General features: G+C 38.8%; 1 protein-coding gene across 12 annotated transcripts; it reads right to left on the minus strand.

Moving 5' to 3' along the window:
- Positions 1-27: 27 nt before the first annotated feature.
- Positions 28-22,179, minus strand: LOC105204321 (E3 ubiquitin-protein ligase HUWE1). 12 transcript variants are annotated; one of them, XM_039452225.1, is made up of 44 exons: positions 21,439-22,179; positions 19,086-19,166; positions 18,502-18,720; positions 18,159-18,398; positions 17,998-18,060; positions 17,676-17,900; positions 17,320-17,591; positions 16,959-17,235; positions 16,169-16,813; positions 15,814-16,083; positions 15,194-15,703; positions 12,463-15,110; positions 11,966-12,206; positions 11,728-11,881; positions 10,393-11,623; positions 9,761-9,902; positions 9,573-9,678; positions 9,200-9,487; positions 8,722-8,872; positions 8,502-8,643; positions 8,298-8,424; positions 8,068-8,217; positions 7,808-7,951; positions 7,529-7,720; positions 7,064-7,322; positions 6,787-7,002; positions 6,483-6,711; positions 6,220-6,400; positions 5,732-6,101; positions 5,482-5,661; positions 4,749-5,370; positions 4,481-4,653; positions 4,225-4,406; positions 3,823-3,882; positions 3,601-3,693; positions 3,384-3,511; positions 2,975-3,221; positions 2,624-2,899; positions 2,351-2,539; positions 2,071-2,258; positions 1,851-1,984; positions 1,574-1,739; positions 1,303-1,493; positions 28-1,194 (listed from the first exon to the last, which is right to left on the minus strand). In XM_039452225.1, exons 2-44 carry the CDS (start codon positions 19,128-19,130, stop codon positions 1,092-1,094), a joined length of 12,669 nt encoding a protein of 4,222 aa, XP_039308159.1. In that variant the 5' UTR covers positions 19,131-19,166; positions 21,439-22,179; the 3' UTR covers positions 28-1,091. The 12 variants fall into 12 exon arrangements, with proteins under 12 accessions (XP_039308159.1, XP_025986255.1, XP_025986256.1 ...); XM_026130470.2 differs by having other exon boundaries at positions 20,836-22,179; XM_026130471.2 differs by lacking the exon at positions 21,439-22,179 and adding an exon at positions 20,281-20,767.
- Positions 22,180-22,579: the final 400 nt, after the last annotated feature.

The following is a 22,579-nucleotide window of genomic DNA, read 5'->3' on the forward strand; positions in this document are numbered from 1 at the left end:
TGTGCAATAACAAAAGAATGAGACTGCTTTTTTTTATAAGAAATACAACATTCACTTTATTCTGCGATCCCTAATCAATAATTCCCTAACAATTTCGTAAGGAGTTCCGTAATAACTATAACGGTGCCTGTGCGGTGTTTCACTAATTTGTTCCGTTCGATGTGTTTATGAAGTAACGTCTGTTCAACTGTAAACTTTATTTCGTTAGATTTCAAGAAAAAGAAATTACACTTGTTTAACATCACATTTCGAATGATTAATATTAAAATGATATTTAATGATCATTACTATAATTAAGAATTAGTTATAATTATTAATACTAATAGTGTGTACAACCATACAGTTTTTAGGGAAGGACAGCATTCGTATTGTGAAATCTTTTAATTAGGCTCAGTATCTCTCGATTAAATTCTCTCTCGCTCTTTCTGTATGCTCTCGTTTTCTCTCTCATTCACTTTTATCTTTCTCTCTATTTCTCTTTCATTCGCATAAACATTCATCCACTTATACTTTTGCTGCTTTTTTTTTATCTGGTGAAGAACCAGGCTACCGTTACCATCGCTGTATCTCTATTCAAACTATCGAACCGACTCAGTTAAAACATATCGCTGACTTTAAAGTGCAGTATATTACATTTTTTTTCATCCTATATTATTTCTTATGACAAACTAATCTAACTATTACAGTTACGTGTGTGAATCTTATCTTTAGCTTATCTTTATCATAAAACTGAACTCTAATCTCTCCTTATCATTCCTTGTTGGGAATTATCGTTAAGCTCAGCATCTTCTTCCAAGATCTTCCTCAACAAAATAAACCCCTACCTTCGGGTATCATTGACAATTATTCTCACGTAATTACATCAAAATTAGTTATATGTATATACATATCCGTGCATCTTATATGTATATATCGAGTTAAACGAGTTTTTCATTAGATCTTGAATGAAGACCAAGCGTGTCATTAGAATGTCATCGATTGGACGCATGAACGCGTAATTATACAGGAGCGAATTTTTTACTCTGAACAGGCAGGACAACACATGTATGATAAACTGCTACACAAGATACGACAATAGCGTTCCAACAAGCTTATGCAAATCCAAATCCTTCGCTGCATTCGTGAATCGCCTTGAGTAAATTTGTACGGAGTTTATCGTACGTCTCGTACACTGGCAGATCCAGTTGATTGAAACTGCAATTAGAGAATAGTCTTAGCCCCGTAATTTTGAAACAATTTAATTTCAGCTTATAGGCGCATATGAAAAAAAGATTAAAAATATTTCTTTTTTCGTATATTTACCAAGTATGTGCAGATGGAAGCCTGTCTGTTGACCTATCTTCTCTATGAATTTGGAACTTTTGTACGCCATTCATGCCTTCTAACGCGGCAAAACCTTGTAACGGTACTTTGGACGTACCAGTAACGAATTGTAAGAACTTCGCACGATCCGCTTGATCAAAACCTCGTAATGCACGCCAGAACCATTGAATCTGAATGGAAAAAAAAAATAAACAGATATAGTATAATTCAATTTTTTCAACTTAAGATAATAAAAAATATCAAAATGTACCTGTAAAGACGTAGCAGTGTATTTATGATACTCAGTATTTGCTTTAAGATCCTCGATATCTACATTAGGCAAGCCGCTGATCAATAACTCAAGTTCTTGTTCATTAAATATGGAGATCAGTCGTTTAGGTATAATATCATAAAAGCCTTCCAAGAATGCATTTAACCTGTAGCGAGAAAGATTTAAAATATAAAAATAAGAACGTAGATCGTAAAAACGTAATTAAACAAATAGTTAAAGCAAACAATATCTACTCGATTTTGTAAAATTCACTTACTGCTTACGAATTGCTCCAGTCATTTTCATTTGACATACGAGCCTAATATATTCGAGTTTTGTTTCTTCTGTAACCACTATATTACGTCCATTTGGTATTAAATCTCGAACATCATTGACGCCAAATTCATTTACCTAGAAACAACGCAAATATTTAATTAGCAAAAATATATATACGTATATATAAAGCCAAAGATTACACTAAAATAATTGTTTTTTACCTCCGTAGAGAATGTTAGCTCATATCCTAAATCAGAAATATTATGTTCCGTAAGATAAACGAGTCCTTTGTAAAAACTATAATCCTCGCTTTCCATGTCCGTATGTTTCACAAGTATGCCAAGTATATGCTTATAGAAGCTACGCGTGAAGTAGCATTCTAATAATTTGTTGTCATAGATAGCCTTAGCTGCAAAAATAATACAAGTTAAAATATAGTAGAATCGTTTTTTGTATGTGTAATGAAACACCTTTATTAAAAGAATCAAACCAAATGCTTACCAATAACTCGACCCACAAATTTATAATAACACAAATGATTAGGATTACAGTGCGAAGATGAATTTATCATGTATGTTACTCGATCACCAGGGCTGACAGTGAACAAGGCGTACATCGGGTTAAAGATCTCCCTCGAAATTATGACATACCATTCTCGCAGTAGTCCTCCGGCGTCTTGTCCTTCCTCACCTTTTAAAATTAAAAAATAAATATTTAGTATCCACATTTACGAAGCTCGTATAAACTTATCAAAATAAATATAGGAATCTATACCTTCAAAGACAATGTAAAAACGATTTTTCCATTCATCGGCATTTCTTCGATGAAGCTCTCTAAATGAATCTTCGAAAACATGACTCCTACGAACATGGACTGCCAATTCTTCCCGACGTATACCCTCGTCCATTCGTTCTAACTCCGTTCTGAAATAACGTCTCTTCACATCAAAGTCTAACACTCTTGTGTGATCCACCAATACGGAAAATGGCCCGTCTGCTAGATGTGTAGTTGTTTGTCGTAGAATTTGGTTGAGCACAGTTCTGTGCGTTTCTGTATAAATAATACATGTTATATTAAATTGATAAAAGCAGCTATGGTTTTTATTCATCTTTAGTTAATACTCACCAGCAAATTTGAGGAACTTTAATTGATCTGGTGGCAATGTTTTCTGCGTCGGCGGCGGTGTGATATCCCAGGAAGCATTAGCGGGTGTTTCCGATTGAGAAGTACCTTCATTGTCCGAATATATTGGAGAGACTGGTGCTAAATCTGGTACAACTTCTCGATTCTCGCTAGTTGCATTAAGACGACTGTCTCGATCTCGAGACGTACTTGAAGAGGAATGCACCAAAAAGAACGCTTCTACCGCCGGCTGCAATGTTTGTAAACAAATAATGTAATAATAATTAGTATGAATAAAATAATTCAATGAGAGAGAGAGAGAGAGAGAAAGAGAGAGAGGAGGGGAAAAAGGACAAAGGGAAGGAGAGAGGGGAGAGAGAGATATCTTTTAATTTAATAAATGTAAATTTACCTGTAAAACAAGGACGGCATGATGATCAGGAGTATATTCTAATTCAAGTAAGCAAGCACTAAGAGTTTCCCATAAGCTATCTAACACTAAACTCTCACTCAGCAATGGAAGTACGGTTTTCTCTTCGTCTAAAAACAAACAAAAAAATATATAAGTATCTTTAGATATTATAGTAAAAGTATTATAGCAAAAATAATCGTCAATATGCTCAACTTACCATTGCGAGAAGAGGATGATTTTGAGTTATCAAGGATCAAAGTATTTGCTTGCGTTGTATCCATAGGAACATCAGTGTCCGTATTATCTGTGACTGTAACAATAATAATACATTTATATATATTAATTTTAATACATTTTTAATATATTTTAATATTAATTTTCAATATGAATATTAATGTAGAACAAATTATAGAAAAATAAGAAAAAAGCATAAAAATACCTGTTTCTGATGCATTACTCGTTGTGCCTGTATCCATGGCTGTCTCTGTTGTTTGATTAGCTTAAAAAAGAAATTTTTATTTGTAAATAGAGTCACTGCACCAGTCAATAAACAAATAAGAAATTGAACCAGTCAATGAACAAACATAAAATAACTTAATACAATTAAATCTTAAAATAAAAAATTACATTTTAATAAAATCTCAATGAAAATTAGATTTCAACAATATTAAATAACTTTGCAGTTTATTATTTTAAAGTCTTATTATTTTAATAATTTTTCTAAACAAACATTTATTAGCGACTGTTCAGCGACTGGTGCAACCCTGTTGCAAGTTAATGTGAATAACAAAATATTAAAAATTTATCGCAAGATAAGGTTTTAATGACGTATGTATCATACTTGTTTTCTTGGTGTTTGCTAAGCGCACAGCTTCCCTTATCTGCACAATAACTTTAAGTATTCTCAAAAAGAATGCCTGACTAGAAGTTTTACTGACAAGAGCAGCCATCGATGGTAATTGAAGGTCACTTCCGGCTTTAACTTTACTCGGTGCTGTGACAACTACATTTTCATTAGTAAATCTGAAAAAAAAAACATGAAGCGTACAGATTTGGCAAACTTTGATATTTAATTACATGTTACTAGAATATTTTACCTATCTAACAAAATTCCTCGTCCATTTCCGCTACTGGTCGATGGTTGGTCCTCCAAGGAATTTCTTCGACTTAATTCACGATTTAGAACTTTTAATTCCATCATCAAATCATTGATATGTTCGCACACCATATTTGCCAATTCCATCGCACCTTCCAGAAGTAATTTTAATATCTAGAAAAAGATACAGATGATGGCATATTAATACTTTATCATTATTAATATATTTATATAACGTCGTTTATATTAATATAGATAAGAATACATACCAGTTGTCTAGTAGGATCAGGACAGTGAGATAAATTAAGAAGTAACGCAGTTGCATCTTCAAGTCCGTCTTCGGAACAACTTTTACTTGTCAAAACCTGAACGGCTAACTTAAGATGCCCTTCTGGTGCAGCAACGCTCTGATCCTTATTGACTTCAGTCTTCTTGTTCTTTGCGCCACCTTCTTGCCGCCGATAAGGATTTACTTCCGTCAAGCCGATGGAGATTAAGGATAAAAGTCGCAACAACTTATCTGTCAACTGACTGCTTCGCTTGATTACAGACCAATTGAGCATTGAGATAAGTTGACCAAATGCAGAAGCTTCAAATGTCGTTGTGCCATGTTCTGGCTCACTTCCTAAATTCGTATTTGAATGTGTCCTCGCGACCGATTTTCCCTTTTTAGACGCACACGAATCCAATTTCAGAAGCAAATCCCAGAAATCTGGAAGATCGCTCCTTCCCACTTTGGATGCCGATTTGTTCTTCGCTGCGCCTTCTTCTTTACTGCCACTTACGTCTTTCTCCTTAATGTTATCTTTATCGTCCGTATCCTTAGATTTGATTGGCACAAAATATCCAGGAAAACTCTTGGCCAAAGATATCAACAATTCTAAAGTATGCCTGTAATTCAATGAAACAAAATCCAAGATGTCATTAAAAATTTAATAAAAGAAAGCATTTTTTAACAGTTTTTATTTCGACTTAAATATTTTTAAGTTAATATACACTGACCTGCAGACAGTAGGTGCTGCCTGTGGATGAATTGCAATAATATTACCACCTTGTCTTTCAGATTTCTTTCCAGCATGACGTACTATGTGGAATACATTTGCTCTACAGCCAAGTGCAGCATCAATACTAATATTTAGCCACGATTGCGTGTTATTTCTTTGGTCAAAAATCTTTGGGGAACTGAAATAAATTAAACTTTAGTAATACAATATTACATTGTTAGAATCAATCCAAGTAATGAAAATCTTACCATAAATCCATAGCAGCGTTTAATAATCCCTTTCTCTTAAATTTCCCACCAAAATCTGCCATGATATCTTTATTTTCGTCGTTACTTCTTTCCATGATGCTTAGTAATGCTTTCACTATCCACTCTCTCGTGCTGCCATGATAACAAAGATTTCTAATCACTCTATGAAGCCTAAGTGTATTAATTTTTGGCTCGTCGACAAATAACAGCACAAGCAAGCACGCCATTGATTCATGATCGAGTAATTGTCGGCCTCTTAATCGTAAGCCAGCACCTTGGTGAGCCATATTTGTATCGCGAGGACCCCAGGAATTCCATTGAGATCTTTGTGGTACTGCGTGAATGGCGTAGCGAGTACCACCTCCACGAGCTACAAATATATTGCGATTTTTGTATAAAAGCGACTCATCTAATTACACTAATTATATGTAATCATTATACTTTTTTACGCACTAGCATAATTTAAACTGTAACAAGAAGAAATTTACCTCTACCAGAATTTCTTAATATACTAGAAAGAGCAGTGTTATTTTGAGTAACATGATTAAGGAATCTCTCCTGCATCATGTGTCGATTACGTGCTTCCCATTCTCTCCTTAAATTTTGAGCTTCTTGAGCTAAATCCGGTGGAAGGACGGATATTTGGGACTCCTCCATATCAGTTAGAATCTAGAGATAAACGTCAACGTTGTAAGCAGCAATAAAACATCACTGTTGAAGAAAACAATAAATTTGTTTGAGGTATACTAACAGCTTGTCGAAGAGAAGGTTGTAGATTTTGGAAAAAGGCGGCGGCATCCACGGGATCCTCCGGATTAGCCGAGGCGGCCGCGTGTCGTTGCTGCTCCATGCGTTGTTGCGCCAAGACTTCCTCCTGTATTGCCGGTGGTAAAGCAGCCAGGAATTCTGGATTCACCTCAACTGGTCCGCTGAGTTCCTCGACTACAGAAGCCTGCGCGCGCTGCCTCATACGTTGCAGCCTATTGACACATTATTACTTATTATTTACATATCGTTACCTCAATGTATGAAAATAAATAAGATTATCAATTAACCTGAGCTGCTCGGCAATGACTTCGTCGCGCATATCTTCAGGTAAAGCAGCCAGGAACGACGGGTCTACACCATCTGGCAATTGTTGTTCCTGATTACTCGACTGCTGTTGTGGTTGTTGTTGCGACGGTTGCTGCGACGATTGTTCCGATGTCCCTGCTGCGGTAGTAGCCTCAGTTGTGATTGAAGACGTCGAATCTTGATTAACGATGTTAGCACTACAATGATATTCATGTTAATATCGCTGCAATCTGCACTCACATGATGTACAATACTTACTTTCGTTCAACACGCCGTAAGTCAATGTCACTCGCTCGACATTGACCGTCGTCCGTCAAAAGTCTGCGGATCCAATCGGCTGAATCACTGCTTTCCCTCGACAGATCCTCACTAGTTTCTTGACCGAAATCTACTACTAATGGACCAGCGATGATGCGATTAGACGATGATTCGGCAACATTTGTCGTTTCTGTACTACTTCGCCCAGACTGCCCTGTTGGAGTAAGATGTGTAGATTCGTCATTAGACACGTGTACGTCTAATGACGGAAGAATATTAGTATAGAATCTGAATAACTTAACGATAAGGACAGTTAACCGGTCTAAATAAAAGATTCTGATTTTGATTTTTGAAGTAATTGCTCGTGTTCGATTGACATAGAACACGAAAATAAGAAATACGTTTATGTATAATAGTATTTTAAACGACAAGTTTTAATCATTTTTAAAATAATAAGTATATTACTTAATCTAATAGTTGCTTCAGATGTGCATGGTCCAAGTACAGAATCGACGATACTTTCAGCCAGTTCTAATGTGGGATTTCGATTTGCCGTGCGAGGATCACGACTATCAGACGTAGATTGCTCCTCCGGCGGCGGTGGAGGTGGTCGCTCCTCATCCTCTTGAACCGTCACTTCCATTTCACCTGTTACATCTAGTATGTAAAAAATACGTAGAAACACGCGTATAAAACATTTATTAAAAATAAATATAAAAAAATGGTTTCGCGTTGTAGCTATACCGATTATATCCTCCTCCGGGGTGCGTTCTTGCCTTGTAGTTTCTACCGCTGTCTCTTCTCCGGCTACAAGCGGAGTGACGTCGGTTCTCTGTGAGGTTGATGCAGATGGTCGTTGTTCATCCAATGTTAAACTTGGCAATGTGGCTAAAGTATTAAACGCAATTAAAAAAATCATGTCACATATATCGTTTTAATGTATGCATATTTGTGTATATGTGAAATGTTTGTATATAGTAAAAAATATATAAAAGTATATTTACATTCTGCATTGTTTGTACGTTCTTTTTCTTCTTTATTATCCTTTTCACTTTCCTTCTCAGATCCATGTTGTTTTTTACGTTTCTCCTTGCGCTCGGCAAGCTCGGCATTCCTGTGTTTTTCTAGTCCAGGTACCAACTTGTGGACAACACCTTTTCAACGAAAAAAGTAAATTAATAAAATTAAATTATGCATAAAGATACACAATTAATGTAAATTCCTTCGTCCTTACCAACGCAACAATCTGGTTGAGAATCTCCGTCCAACTGCTTGCTCTCTTCGATCCACCAGTGCAACGCGGTTGGTATATTATTCAAAGTTGCGGCAAGGCTCGGACCAAAGAGATAGCCAGACTGATCCTAATAATGTTTAATATTTGAGAATAATTACAATTCTTTTTGTTTGTATACATTTTTGTATTATACAATATACATACGACATAATCGATTTGCTCCTCTTCTTGGTTAGTGAATATTCCCAATCCATTATCCATTACAACTACACGCGTGTCTCTAAAACTCGATGCCAAAACTTGACTGGCGGACAAAGGAAGGGTCTGGGCAGCTGGGCCTAAGAGTCTATATTATATGTATTAAATAATTAGATGTACTATTTATTTTAATATTTACGAAATATATACACGAAATTTTACTAACATATACCTTTGTAATATTACAGGCGGATTTGAACTACGTGGATTGGATAATTGGAGGTATTGATACCGTCTGTGTCGCAGAGCACGTTGTGTTCTAGTACTTGCTGTATCCAAACTTCCTTGCGATATTAACAGTGGGTGAGTACTGATGCCTGCATTAAAATTGTTACAATTATATTCTTACAATCATGCAAGAAGCTAATTAAAAGACAAAAAAAGAAAAAAAGGAGAGAAAAAAAAACACAGTCGAATGTTCATATCAACACCCCTATTCTCGACCAGCCTTCGTAAACTGAGATTACGGGGACACGTATGGATAAGATTAATGCTTTCATTCTATGTGAAAACAATTCTTTTGTAATATAAATGAAAACTGAGGGGGAAACTGAAGTCGAGAATAGAGAAGTAGCTCGGTCCCTCGGATTAGTCAAGAATAAGAGAATTTCCGACTGTAATTATCTATTTTCGCTCCTATTTACCGTTGTTCTCAGAACCTGCAGGGGGCTCTTCAAACAGACCTAATGGTAACGGGAATGTGGTATTCCATGGAAGACTAGGTCGCGTATTAACCGGCGTTGACGTATTCGCGATGTCCTGATTTTCAATGTTGTGTTGTATCATTACAACATTACCACCATCGCGTTCGGAAGAGGGAAACATACGAAAAACGCCGCCCTCTCCAGCGTCTTCATAAAATTCTATTCCATCCTCCTCATAATTGGACGATCCTTCCTCCTCTTCTTCCTCTTCCTCTTCATTTTCTTCACCTATAATAATCACATATATGAGGATAAAAGATATGATCTTTCTACTTCAGTTGCTGATTATGATGTATCAAGTTAGATTATCTACCATCATCTTCCTCTTCCTCCTCTTCGTCCTCATCATCCTGCACCTCGTCCTCATTATCATCGGATGGATTGCTATCGGAGTCAGAGTCGGAGCTCATTAAGTCCTCCTAAAATAAAATTCATTGTAAATTCAGAAAATAAAACGGAAAGTGCTAATTACATGAGAAAAAATGAAAAAAGCGACGTTACTCTTACTGTAGTATCTCGAGTCGGATCAAAATCGCCCTCTGCGTCGCGCATCGCGAGACTTTCATCATCAATGTCCATTGGCCTGTGCGCGCGAGAAGATTGCTCTTCCGCCACGGCCGAAACATCCCTGGAAAACAGTACACTACTTGATTATAAGTACTGTAGCTTTCATAAACTTAAAAAACTATTAAACAAATAAAAAGATTCGCGAACGTGTGCAACACATAAACAGAAGGCAAAAACACACATAAACAGCCAGGAAAAAATGCATATCATGCTTAAAATAAAGTATATGTAACCGACTGATAAATTGTATGATTATATGTGTCACAAACAAAATCGCGTAAAATACAATCTGTGCAAAAAAAGTACTTTGCTAACATCTGTTAAGACATTTGAAAAATATTGTTACTATGCGATATCTGTACCACATATGAGCATACTTTATATATAAAATTGTACCGGACATTTTTTCACACAATAATATTCAGTAATATTTATTTTTATCTGCCATGTTGTCATTGCTGTGTAGATACCTCTTAATCAATACAGAGAAATCAATTTTACACTTTGTTTGAATTGCATAACGTTCATCGAAATCTGATTCTAATCATTAATTTACATCTCGCTACCTTTCGAGAAGTTGATCCATAATATCCTCCAGTGCAGCCTCGTCTCCTTCTTCGTGTACCTGGCTCTCCGAAGTTGGTTCCAAGCTTTCTGCAGTCACAGAGATATCGTGTTCAGTGTTCTCTGCGTCCTCGTTCGCTTCCTCGCCCACAGCATGTGTAGCTTCAGAGGTCGTAGTGCCCGTCTGTTCTCCAATCGGTTCTTCCTGGACAGTTCTATTTTTCGGCTTCGTAAACTTGTTATTGACCGCACCTGGCATCGGTTGATTGATAATGCGCGACAAAGTCTCTAGCGGTTTCAACGCAGCGTTAATAGTGCCGGCCATGTTCGGACTCGATAAATCGAGACTGTGCGGTATTTTGGCCAGATCGGTGATTATACCCTTTCTCAGCATTATTCTGACAATGTAATTGACGTTGTTATATTGATGGGCCCTCAAGGAGGCTCTCAGTTGAGTATGTGACATATTTGATGGACAACTGTCGATCATGGTAGAGATCAATCCAATTAGTAACTGAAGCTGTGCATGCTTCTCGGAACTTTCTGGAAGTGCAAGCGTCCTCGTCAAAGCCGCCTTCACTTCCGTTACTAAGGTCGTCTGTACATCTGGCGAGTGATTGCAAGAAGCTATGGCAGCGATTAACATCCTTGCCATACTGCTGCACGTTCGATCGCTCGAATTTTCCGGCGACATCGGCAAAAGTTTATCTAGTAAGAATGCTAAAGCTGTCGTGTCTTCGGATACCATTTCACTTTGTCCAGCTCTGTACGTATGTTCGGTAATAAGACTAGCTACAGCCCCGTAAGATCTCACAGCCTCTGCTAATATCTTCAATATCGCAGATTTTGTCAGGATAGGTTTTTTTGCCTCCTCTGGTTCCACTTTGCTGTTATTACCAATGTCAGTGTAAATCTTTAAAGGAATAATTTGTGATACTTGATCGTCGTCGTCCAAGGGATCGTTGGTTGTCGTTGCATTATTTCTCAATCCATCTCGTCGTGAAGACGTCGACGATGACACGTTACCAATCGATGAGGTTGTCGCGTGTGAGGTCTTCTTTTCAGGGCTTGTTGGGGTTGCTGATCCGTCATCCGATGACACTGGCATTGGTTTAATTAGCGCATTCAACATATCACGAATAACACCTACGGATACCTCTTCCACCATCGGTAATGCTGGAGAGTGACTAGGAGGTAAGGCTTTGACGACTAGCCTATTGTCAACGTCATCTTCTGTAAAACGATAAAGATATAATTAGGAAATAAAATCACCAAAAGTGTGATCGCTATTTCACGTTAATAGATCCAAAGTACCAAATAAATAAATTGAAACTTACTTTTTAAGCAACTTATGTCAACTCTAAGAATATTTTCGCACACTTCTTTATATACTTCAGGATTACGGCAAACGGCGCTGCTGATTTGTCGCGTCATAAAAAGTATCTCTTTATACGCGGGAGGTATGTTGCTCTGCGTGCGCGCACGAATTACCTGGAAACAAGAAAATGCATTGTTACATCAATGGATGGTTACAGCAAAACTGCATCACAAAAATATCATATCACAATATAGTACCTTCTCCATCGCAAGACGAAGCGTGCGCGGCTCTTCAAGAGTATGTCGTATAAGCAATGTACATAGATTGATGCAGCCGGTGAAACTACACATCTGTGTCATTTCAAGAAGCAATTTAACACCACCCTCACGCGCGAACACCTCCGCATTTCGATAATCTCTCGTCAGCCGTAAACACACTTTCAATACAGCATGTAACGCATCTCGATCAACTGGGATTGCCAAAAATTTTACACACGCGCTGTAACATAAACAATATTTATAAAATATTTATCAGGCTCTTATATAGTAAATTTAATTTCATACAGGAAATATTTTCATAAAAATGCACGATGACAAAAAAACATTACGAAAAACAAAACTGAATTTGCGTTAATGTTTATTGATAATGTAACAACCTAGAAATTAATATTGTGCAATTTTCTTTTTTTCAAGGTCTAAGTGTATTCACATTAAATATTATCTATCATATTAATGTATAGATATTTATCTCTTACCGTACAATACTTGGAGCTATACTGGGATCCAATCCTTGTACCACTGTATTTCGTCTTTCCTCTCCTACCGGACTCTCGTCGGTATCCATATTCGAATCGGAACCCGAACCACCATCCTCTTTCTCTGTGTTCAACTTAAAACCCATTGTGATGGGCCGTCTGTTATCACTGTCCTCGTTTACCTGAGTCATACAGGAGAAGGTAATGAGATATCGTCGTCGACTACACGATATCCGTACACTGGACTCGCCTGCCCAATACGCATCGTTAATGATTCGATTGTTCATAGGTGAATAGAGGGTCCATTTCCCTGTGCTTAAATCGAACCACTTCCACGCTCTGGTCGTGATCTTGTGCATTATCTGTTTTCGTTGTGTAAGTGTGGCTACCTTCTCCAGGCGATCAATGAGCAGTAACAAAGGCGCTAACCACTTAGGTGTTTTCATGCTCAACACAGCGCTGGTATCTTTGCAGTCTTTAGCAATTCTATTTTTGTTCGCCGTGAGCGGAGCCTCGCTCACCACCAACAACCGTACAAGTTTGTCCAGTATTGCGCATTCCTCTACTATAAGCGCACATGGCACTCTCATCTCTTGAAAAGAACCTTCAAAGAAGAGAGTGTAGAGGTAAAGGCGGCCGGACAGCTTGTTTGCCTCTTCACACTCCACCAATCGGGCACCAGCATTTTCATCCTGACTTTCGGCGATGTCGATTAAATAGTCCACCAAACGACCAACCTCGCGAATCAACTGTCGTAAAGTATCATCCCGCCATTCGTCACCATTTCTTTTTGTGATAGTCACTAGTAAATCGCAAATCCTATACACCGTGTCTGGCATGAGATCTAACAGATTGAGGCACTGCCCAAGCGCACTACGCGTGAACTCGTCTATACTCTCGGTGATGGTTGTTTCGCGAGAGGGAGTCTCCTCGATACCCGAAATCTTGCGCGTATCTGTATCACCAAGCGACATAGCAATAGCGTGCATTATTTGATCATCGTCCGCCAATTCCAAATCCATAATCAAACCTTGACCACTGGCATCGCTTACTGGAGCATCAGGTCTACGTAGAGTTGCGGGATTTGTTAAAAGATAATCAGTCGCCTGTTCTACGGTCATCGTGTGCAGTAACGCTTCTATACAATGCGCTCGACTGAAACCCATGTCCATCAATTGTCTCAGATATTCTGGATTCACATCTGCCTCTGGTTCATCTCTACGATCAGACGCGCTGCTTCTACCAACACCGCTCGCACCACTACCGCTAGCTATCGCGCTGTCTCCGCTCTCCTCTTTTTCGGTGCGTTCCTTGATGATCTTTTCTCCACGTAGAATATGTCGTAAAATCGATAAAATAGACTCTGTCATGCGAGCTCCATAGTTTTTAAGCGGTTTTTTGCCCCACATCAGCATCACCGCCTCGAAGGCTTTTTTGTGAATATCGATAAGGTATCTTATTGGATCGAATGTTTCGCATACTTTATATATTCCTGTACACTTTGATGAGACCACGTGGGGTGAGTCCAAGATGGCTTTAGGATTGACCATTTTCTCCAACAGCATTAGCCAGGCGTCCAGGAATTCACCAGTTCCGTCGGGTAAATTAGGATGTTCCAGTCCCTCAGATAAGGCAAATTGACCTCCACCTGACAATGCCCAATGAAAAGTAGAGAAAAATGCATTTTGACCGTTCAATTTGACAAATTTCTGAAGCATTAGGTGGTAAGGATGCCTCTTCTCGTCAAAGAGCATCGGCGAGGTGAATCCCACTGAACATATGAGAAAGGTAAGCTTAAATTTGGGAATTGGTGACGGGGGCAATTTATCCCATGATAAACCGCGCGTCAATAAGCAGTTCAACGCGGTGGCGACACTACGCGCTGCTTGAGAGGGCATCGTGGGCGTTAAGGGCATTTGTTGTCCTCTACGTTGTCTTACGGGAGAACCCATGCAAAGCTTGACAAGTAGACCAAATAATTCTGAAAGTGCCCTGCCAAGCCTCGAAGAAGCGCCGAGTAATGGTTTGATATACTTCAATTGATAGTTGTTCGGTCTGTCAGTATTTGTACTTGGTTTATCGTCTACCTCCATCGGTACAGGCGGAGGATCTGTACTCAGAGCTTCCATGGCCGTGGTCATCCCATTACTTCCCATGTCTGAGGATACGGTAGCGGACCAAGAGGACGAAGGTTCGCCCTCGGTCTTTAACTCGGGCGGCATCAACTTATCCATATCCTCTTTGCCAAATTCGCAACCAGCTGGGATAATATCTTCGCTACATAACGCGAGCAGTAATGTACTTTCCCAAACAAGAGACATATAAAGCTCTGATAAACCTTTGAGAACGGTCAAGCCCAACTCGGAACCCCAGTGATTCATAGAAAGATTTCGGATATCACTTTGGCTGGTACGACAAACATGAACAAACATTACTACGTATCCATGAGCTGCATTCATGGCATGTAGTAAAGGTGTAGCTGTGTCGCTTGTAAATGCAGTTTCCAGATTTGGTGCCGATGCAAGTTCATGTAACAAAACAGAGCCACCAGGAGATTCCATATTACTATGAAGCGGTTTTAACAAATTTAGCACTTCATTTAATTGTGACAAGCCAGTTTTGAGTACCAATGGTTCATGTGCCAAGTTCTGTAAAGATCAAATTACATTTGTAAAATAGTTACATTAAAAACATGTTTGAAAAAGTAATTATGTAAAAATCAAATACATACCAAAATACTCTTGCATACTGAAGCAACAGATTGAGCCGCTTGTGCGACAGGATAATCGACAGGTAAATTAGGTAAACCAAGAATCGATAATAACGGAACAAGTCCTTTTTGAGCAACAAATTCTCTGCAGTGATCATCAGTTGAATTGTTGCTTAGTATAGCATCCACAAATTTCATAACGTTGTGAATATATTCTACTAAAGCAATGGGAGTCTTTTCTCTTGGTTGAGGTGGTGGTCCAGGTTGCGGAGGTGACATGCTAGGTTGTTCCTCTCTTTGAGGATGTGAACTCGTACTTGCTTCCTCCTCATCTTCCTCTTCTTCATCACTACTGCTGCCGCCACCTCCTCCACCGCCGCCACCAGAGTCTCCCACTCCAACACCGACTGACTGACCAGATGTTTGACGATTTCCAGAGGCCGTGTTCGATGGTGAATTCTCCGATTTACTAGCGGCACGCCAGCATATGTATCGTGGATCACAGCCCAATACACACAATTCCTCGAGTAACTAGTAAATAATAAGCATGTAAATAAATAAGCTTGTAAAAATAAATAAGCATGTAAATATGATAAAAATACAAAAGAAGTTATTAAAAAATGAAATTTGTTTGTAAGTACCTTAATAATTGCCGCAATAGCGTCAACTTTTAAGCTTGGTTGATGCCTCATCAGTTCATCCATGGCGTTGCCTAAATTTGAAGCTGTATCGCCCAGTGGATCGGCGCTTCGTCGTCGTCGCATTGCCGAAAGATAAACAGGTGAGAGAAGTACTTTAAATAAGCGTTCGAATGGTCGTCGCTTCACAAAAGATTCAAGACCGCGTTGGTTTAAACACAAAGCGCTGAACACATTAGGTAAAGAGCCCAATACTTCTCTAGTGGCAGGAACCTAATATATTACACAATTATTATAAAAACGTTTTTAATATTACATAAAAAAATATTCTGCGAGTCTATAAATTATTTGCACTCACTTCTTTTATGAGTAAAGCATGAAGCACAACATCAGTCAAGCCGTTGTCTTGTAAAGACGATAGTAACGATGGTTCTTGAAAAACGTATACAGTCACAACGTCCGTAGCAAGTAAAAACAATGAAGGACCGTAGTACTCTGAATTGCTTATAATATGCTTAAGAGAAGATGGTAATGTACCCTCCATAACATGTCGTATACTGTCAGAAAATGCTGGATCCTGGATTGCTTTCTTCAAAAAATTTAGCATAGATTTCAAGAGTGCTGCTCGTTGTGGTAAGCAAGTTTTGCCGGTTTTAGCAGCAGAATAATCTGGCTGCTGTTCGCTCTTTTCGTCTACTTTTGTAACCGTATTTTCATCTTCTGATATTTCCATAGGATTAGACGATTCTTCTCGTTCATCGAAAGTTTCGTGTTCACGGCGCGATGTGGAAGATCCTTCCTCTCTTTCCACTGATCTTTCACGTGAGGTTTGTGGAGCATCCTGATAGAGCACTGGCTCTATTTCAAACGGTTGTTCTTTCCTACATACATTAACTTCCATATCTAAACGGTTGATGAAGCTCGCTAAACCATTGTGAGTTTGAAAACCTTGCATATCTATGTTTGTTATTAAATCTATGACGCGCACTGCTCTTGTTACAAACTGAAAAAGAAAAGAAATAAATAGAAGATTAAATCTATTTTACAAATGAGTAAAAAATAATTTCATGAATTGTAATATCTTTTAATTATTAATACCAAATTATAAAAAACTTTGTTTTATTAAATAGTGTTCTATTGAATAGTACCGTTATATGCTCCAATTCACTTCCTGGCCAATTGATGACTTTCAAAAGACTCTCCATCATGCCACAACTTACGAGAGCCTCTCCACCCGCCTCGTAACTTGCAAGATGATACAAAAAACTAAACAAGGCTGTCGCAAGTGGGAGAGGAAATGGTTGCCCATCCGGTTGTGGCGAGGTTAACGTTGTTATACAAGTACGAACCAAAACAGGCAGAAACCCGTGATACGAGCTAGCTCCAGTAACATCGATAATCATATTTAATCGTGAACCTGGTTTTCTGAAATCATATTTAAAAAAAAAGAATTAGTATATCACATAGGATATCAAAAATTTGTATGAGATAAAAAAAATCTATACTCACTTAGGGAAGTGTGGATTCCGATCTAAATGTATAATGCTTGTAAGAGTGCGCAATGCTGCCGCACGAATCTCGACGAGATGAGTATGCGGTAATTCCAACAATTCAACCAACTCTTCAAGAAGTCCTGCATGGAGAAGACTATGCGCATTTTCTTGTAGCGCGTTGCTGTACACAAGCACGGATAACGCCTGAAGCCGGGCTTGCACGCACTGTAATCGTCTTCGATAATCCGAAAAACTATGCGCTAGTCTTATATGCGTCAATAGAGCCATCTAAAAATAACAGGTTTGCGTTAAAGAATTCTTCGTATATATCGCGTCATTTACACAAAGAAATTGACGTCTATACATCCTTACCTGTCGTTCCTGAGGTACGTTATAAACTTTCAACAGATCGTTCATGATCTGTGCTGGGGTTTTTCCAAGTTTATCAACATTTTCTATATGTATATATGTTACAAGATTCATTTGACCAACTTTCTTTGTACTAGAGAGTGATGTACCAGTCGCCGATGGTTCCGCTACAGTCGGATTTTCCGCATAAAATTCAAAATGTAATGTTGTAGCACTCGCTGGAAATGGCTGTAAAATAAAAGTATAATACATATCATTTATAAAACATAATCATTTATAAAACTACGCTATATCGGGCATTGTTATACAATAATTACATGCTTACTTTTTCTGGAAATTCCTTGCAGCAGTCCGCTAAACCAAAACCGTTTTCCTTTCCTCCCCAACTCTGTAAAAGGATATTATTTAATACAAGTTGTAACAATTTAAATTATATTAAAATCAATTATTATTAAAATTATATTAAAATAAAATTAAGTTACTAACCTCCGCTAGATGAATAAGCCTGCTAAGCAAAGCTTGCCGTTTGTCACTATTTAAACGTGTAATAAAATTACTGCGTTTACTAAACATATACAGAAGATTTAATACACCAAGGACTACGTTCATATTACAACTTGAAAGTAAAGTAACCAAGTGTTCCATACTGTTGTACAAATGCCGTGAAAATGAATGCTCAATTAACAACGTTGTGAAATGGAGAACCCAGAGAAGCAGTTCTTTTGCCTGTCAAGTTGATATAACCATATTAAGTTATCTTTTTAATCTGCTAGATTTTAAAGCTACATATTTAATTAATGCTAATAAAGATAAATCGCATTAAACAAACCTCTCTATTTTGAGGAAGATCACATGCTAATTCCCATGGATTATCCGGACTCCTTGCTGCAGCTTCTTCTAAAATACTGTCACTGAGATCTAAGACATCAATCCAATGAAATAATTCACATTTTCCAAATGTCCACGCATCTATCTGCTTTAGTTCTTCTAGCAGCTCTGCATGAGAGCAGGAGCGTAGTTTGCTTATGAGTGCCTGACATTCCGCTGGCTAAACATTACGCATATAATTAATTTTAATATCAATATTAAATCTAAATAAAGTTTGTATGTTTCAAGCTTTTGTACTCTAAGAAACAATGTGCAACCAAAATTAGTTTACAAACTAAAATTACATGAAAATTTTTATTGTTTATATTATATCTGGTAAATTGAAATAATTATGTTTGTCATATATGCATCCAAAAAAATAGCAGATAAAATTATCTAATCTATCCAAAGACATTGAATTTAATATATAATTACATAATTTAATAAAAATAAAATAACATTTATGTTATCAAAAGTAATGTAAGTTTAACTGATAATGTTTAAACATTAACGTTTTTGTTCACATAAAAACTGTAAAATACTTACCACTTCAGAAGTGCACTTTTTCAATCTACTGCGATCGATTTTCATTTTGGTGTGTTAATGTGTCCTTCCCAAAATTAATGTCTAAAATAAAAACAGATATCACATTATAAACTTTATAACGGTATTTATTCAATATTAATAATATTGTTATAACATTTAATATACCAAATTCTTAAGATAATAAAATATAACACCGTCTATCACATCATTATGTACTTAATGCTTAATTAATATAAAATGTGATTAATAATTTAAGGAAAAAAAAAAAATAATATAAAAAAACAAAAATTATTTTTTCTATTTATTTAAAAAATATGAACAAAACACAATTAGTCATATTATCCCAAGACTGCTGCATTCCACAGATACCATATCACAATGGCTTAATTATAAGATATAAAAACTCTAAGTAACAAATTACTCAGTGTGCATTTCTATTTCAACAAATACAAGTATTGTAAAATATTCCTAAATGCATCTAACACTAATTATACTATAACAATATACTATAACAATATACTATAACAATACTATAACACTCAATAATACTCTAAAAATTTCTAAAAAGCAAGATTTTCCTCTGTATAAAAGACTAATTAATATCACATAATCAGCAACAAATTTCTAAAGGCACATGTACATATTTATTAACAGGTAACTTATTTACGAGGGTGCATGGATCTCGAGAATTGGTGGAATAACGAATTTCTGTAACCCGCACATATATATTAGGATATATATAAAAAAATTATAAATAAAACATAAAATATATAAAAATTGATATATCTAGCAAAATTTTAAAATGTTTACCAGTCATATTTTCTAATTACACAGCTAAGAAAATTTGAGGTCAGAAGTCTGGAGTTTTCCGACAGAAAAATCTAGAACTATTCCTAAGATTATTTTCATTTTTTGTAATTTTGAATTTCTGTACGTTGAATCGTTCAGTATTTGCCTTTATACAGCAAGGCGCTCAGCAACGATTAGAAATATGAGTGTGCACGTGTGCGAGACAATTAGAGAGAGATAGCGAATTGGACTACATGACGAAATCGGCGTTTCGGCTTTATATATCTCGTGATTTCTAAGAATTGATATACAATCGCACAACGACCCAATGTAACATTATGAAACATATCGCGACATGAGGCAAATTTTTTTTCTTCAACGCTTGATTCTGGGTCGTGTCTCTTACCCTTTTGTGCCACGCATCGGGCATCCCTCGGTCCGGACGTTCGCTCGTTTCCTTTCGCAGGGTCAGTCGCGCGCGACGCGAGAAAGCGGATCGCGCGTGGGTTTTCGGCGAGAGGCAGGATCACGCTTTAATCTGCACAGTCATCAGCGACACGGGGGAGAGAATCTAACCTATTCCGCGCGGCGCAGAGACAATGGTGAACTTGACAACACACCGAGATCGAGTGACAACACCCTGGCGGCGATCGGTCACACTGCCAACGTTCGGGAGATCCGTGCGCCCTCGTAAATAAAGTTTGAAGGTGAAAAGAGGCGATGATTTCGAATGTGGCGACGGTTGGACGCGGGGAAAGAGTTTCCCTCTGGAGTCTGGACTGGTCTGAACTGGACGCCGAAAGAGAAGAGACGACCGAAGAGAGAGAAAAGGAAGGGAAAAAAATAACGAGAAAGAGAGAGAAACGCGCTCACGGATGACGAGGAAGAAGAGCGAGAGAGAGACGTGCCTCACTTCCTCTTTTTTTCTTTTTCCCTCTCTCTCTCTCTCTCTTTCTCTCACCTGGCGATGAACCGTCGTACTTCCGTGCCTCCAACTTCTCTCTGTGATAATGTAGCGTTGCCACCACTGGTAGCCTCTTCCGTCGATGTGCTCGAGTTCCGTCCGATGTGCTTCTTCACGTCAGGAGCGTGGCGATGCGGCACGGGCATTGCGGTCGCGTCGAACCCGCGAGCTACCCGAGACCACTTATCGAGACCGCTGCTGCCGATGCTGCCAGCGTTCCGTGATTCTCGTCAGCTTTTTCGCGCATTAACGCGCGCACCTCTCGTGGCCGTCGCGGCACGTTGATAGTCGGCCGCGACTACGCTCCGCGAGACGGAGACGGCGAGAATGCGACCGGAACACGATGGACAAGGAAGAGACGAGAACTGGCGATAAGGAAGGAAACGGTAGATGGGACGGACAGAAAGAGAAAGAGAGAGACTAAGAGGGGCGGGAGGAGAGAGGGCCGGTGATCGGGGGTGCGCGGAACGAAGGGCCGATAATGCTCCGTGTGCTCGCGGCACGACTGTGTCAAAACATAAACCGCGAACAAGCGCGGCCGCGAAGGCGGTCGTCCCTCTTTTCCCCCTCTTTCTTTTTTTTTATTCTCTTTTCTTTCACCTGCTCTTTTTCTTCCTATCGGCCGACGACGGTACCGATCACCGCCATTTTAGCGAAGCATCCCGCACGACGGTGTCGTCTTTTCCGTCTTCTTTAACCTTGACGAGTAGACGGGATTCGCGCACACCACACTTGGGACCCTTGGAGCTCGATCGTCGTCGATGCTTCTCGAACAACACGTACGTGTCTCTCTCGCTCTCGCTCTTTTCCACGCTCGTTCACTTGCTCGCGTGCTGAAGCGAGTTCGCGACCTCCTCGTCGTCGCGGCACGGTCACTCGTCTCACCCAACGTTGTCGTCGTATGCGCGAGAATTCGCGCTATCGTCTCTTTCAACCGTTATATATATATGTATGTATATATATTATTGCGCACAGAGAGAAAAAGAGCTAACTCGGCCGTATCACATACACATACGTGCACACGCAGAGGCACATATACAAGCGCGCGCGCGCGCTCACTCGCTCGCGCCGCGTCGAACACAACCTCCTTACCGCGAGAACGTTTCACCTCGCTCGCTCCAGCTCGGATTCGCTCGCGAAAACACGACGACGAGATCGCCGATACGCAATTCGCACGCACGTCCGCTCGTCCCTCACGGTTCACCTCACACACGCGCGCGTGCCCCTTTTTTTTTTATCTTCTTTTTCTCCTTAACAAGATGCGGCGCACACACAACAGGCCGATCCTCACATTGCGTGTCACTCGCCTCTCGAACGGGACACGCGACCCGCGGCGCGGCGCTTCTCGCGAGCGGAGCGAGTACACGAGCGAGCGCGAATCGCTGTGATGCGGGCGCGGCGTAAACTCGCTGACGAATCCACGAAAGCCACCACCACTCGCCGTCGATACATCGAATCGGGACCTAAAACTCCGCTCCGATTTTCTCGATTGCGCGCGAGATAAATTACATATTAGAAGCACGCCACCACGCAGCAATCAAGATAATTCACTAATCATAAAATTCTTTATAACTATCCTATACAATACATATAATTATAAATTAAAATGGTATACATCCATGTATGATGGTCATAAAGAATTTTGAAAATATAAATTTATAATTATATTAAAACTATATAATTATTATAAGTTTTATTTGCTCTTCAGTATTTTCTAGTGCTCGATTTTGGAATTTGTAAG

This window comes from Solenopsis invicta, chromosome 7, assembly GCF_016802725.1.
Source record: "Solenopsis invicta isolate M01_SB chromosome 7, UNIL_Sinv_3.0, whole genome shotgun sequence".
In the NCBI taxonomy this organism is placed as follows: domain Eukaryota; kingdom Metazoa; phylum Arthropoda; class Insecta; order Hymenoptera; family Formicidae; genus Solenopsis; species Solenopsis invicta.

Excerpts from the sequence above, each read along its gene's own strand:
- LOC105204321 (XM_039452225.1), bottom strand. The coding sequence starts at position 19,130 with ATGAAAATCGATCGCAGTAGATTGAAAAAGTGCACTTCTGAAGTG. Across the intron at positions 15,704-15,813 it reads CTATTGCGGCAATTATTAAG|TTACTCGAGGAATTGTGTGT; the intron begins GTACTTACAAAC and ends ATTATTTACTAG. Across the intron at positions 12,207-12,462 it reads ATAGCTCCAAGTATTGTACG|CGCGTGTGTAAAATTTTTGG; the intron begins GTAAGAGATAAA and ends TTTATGTTACAG.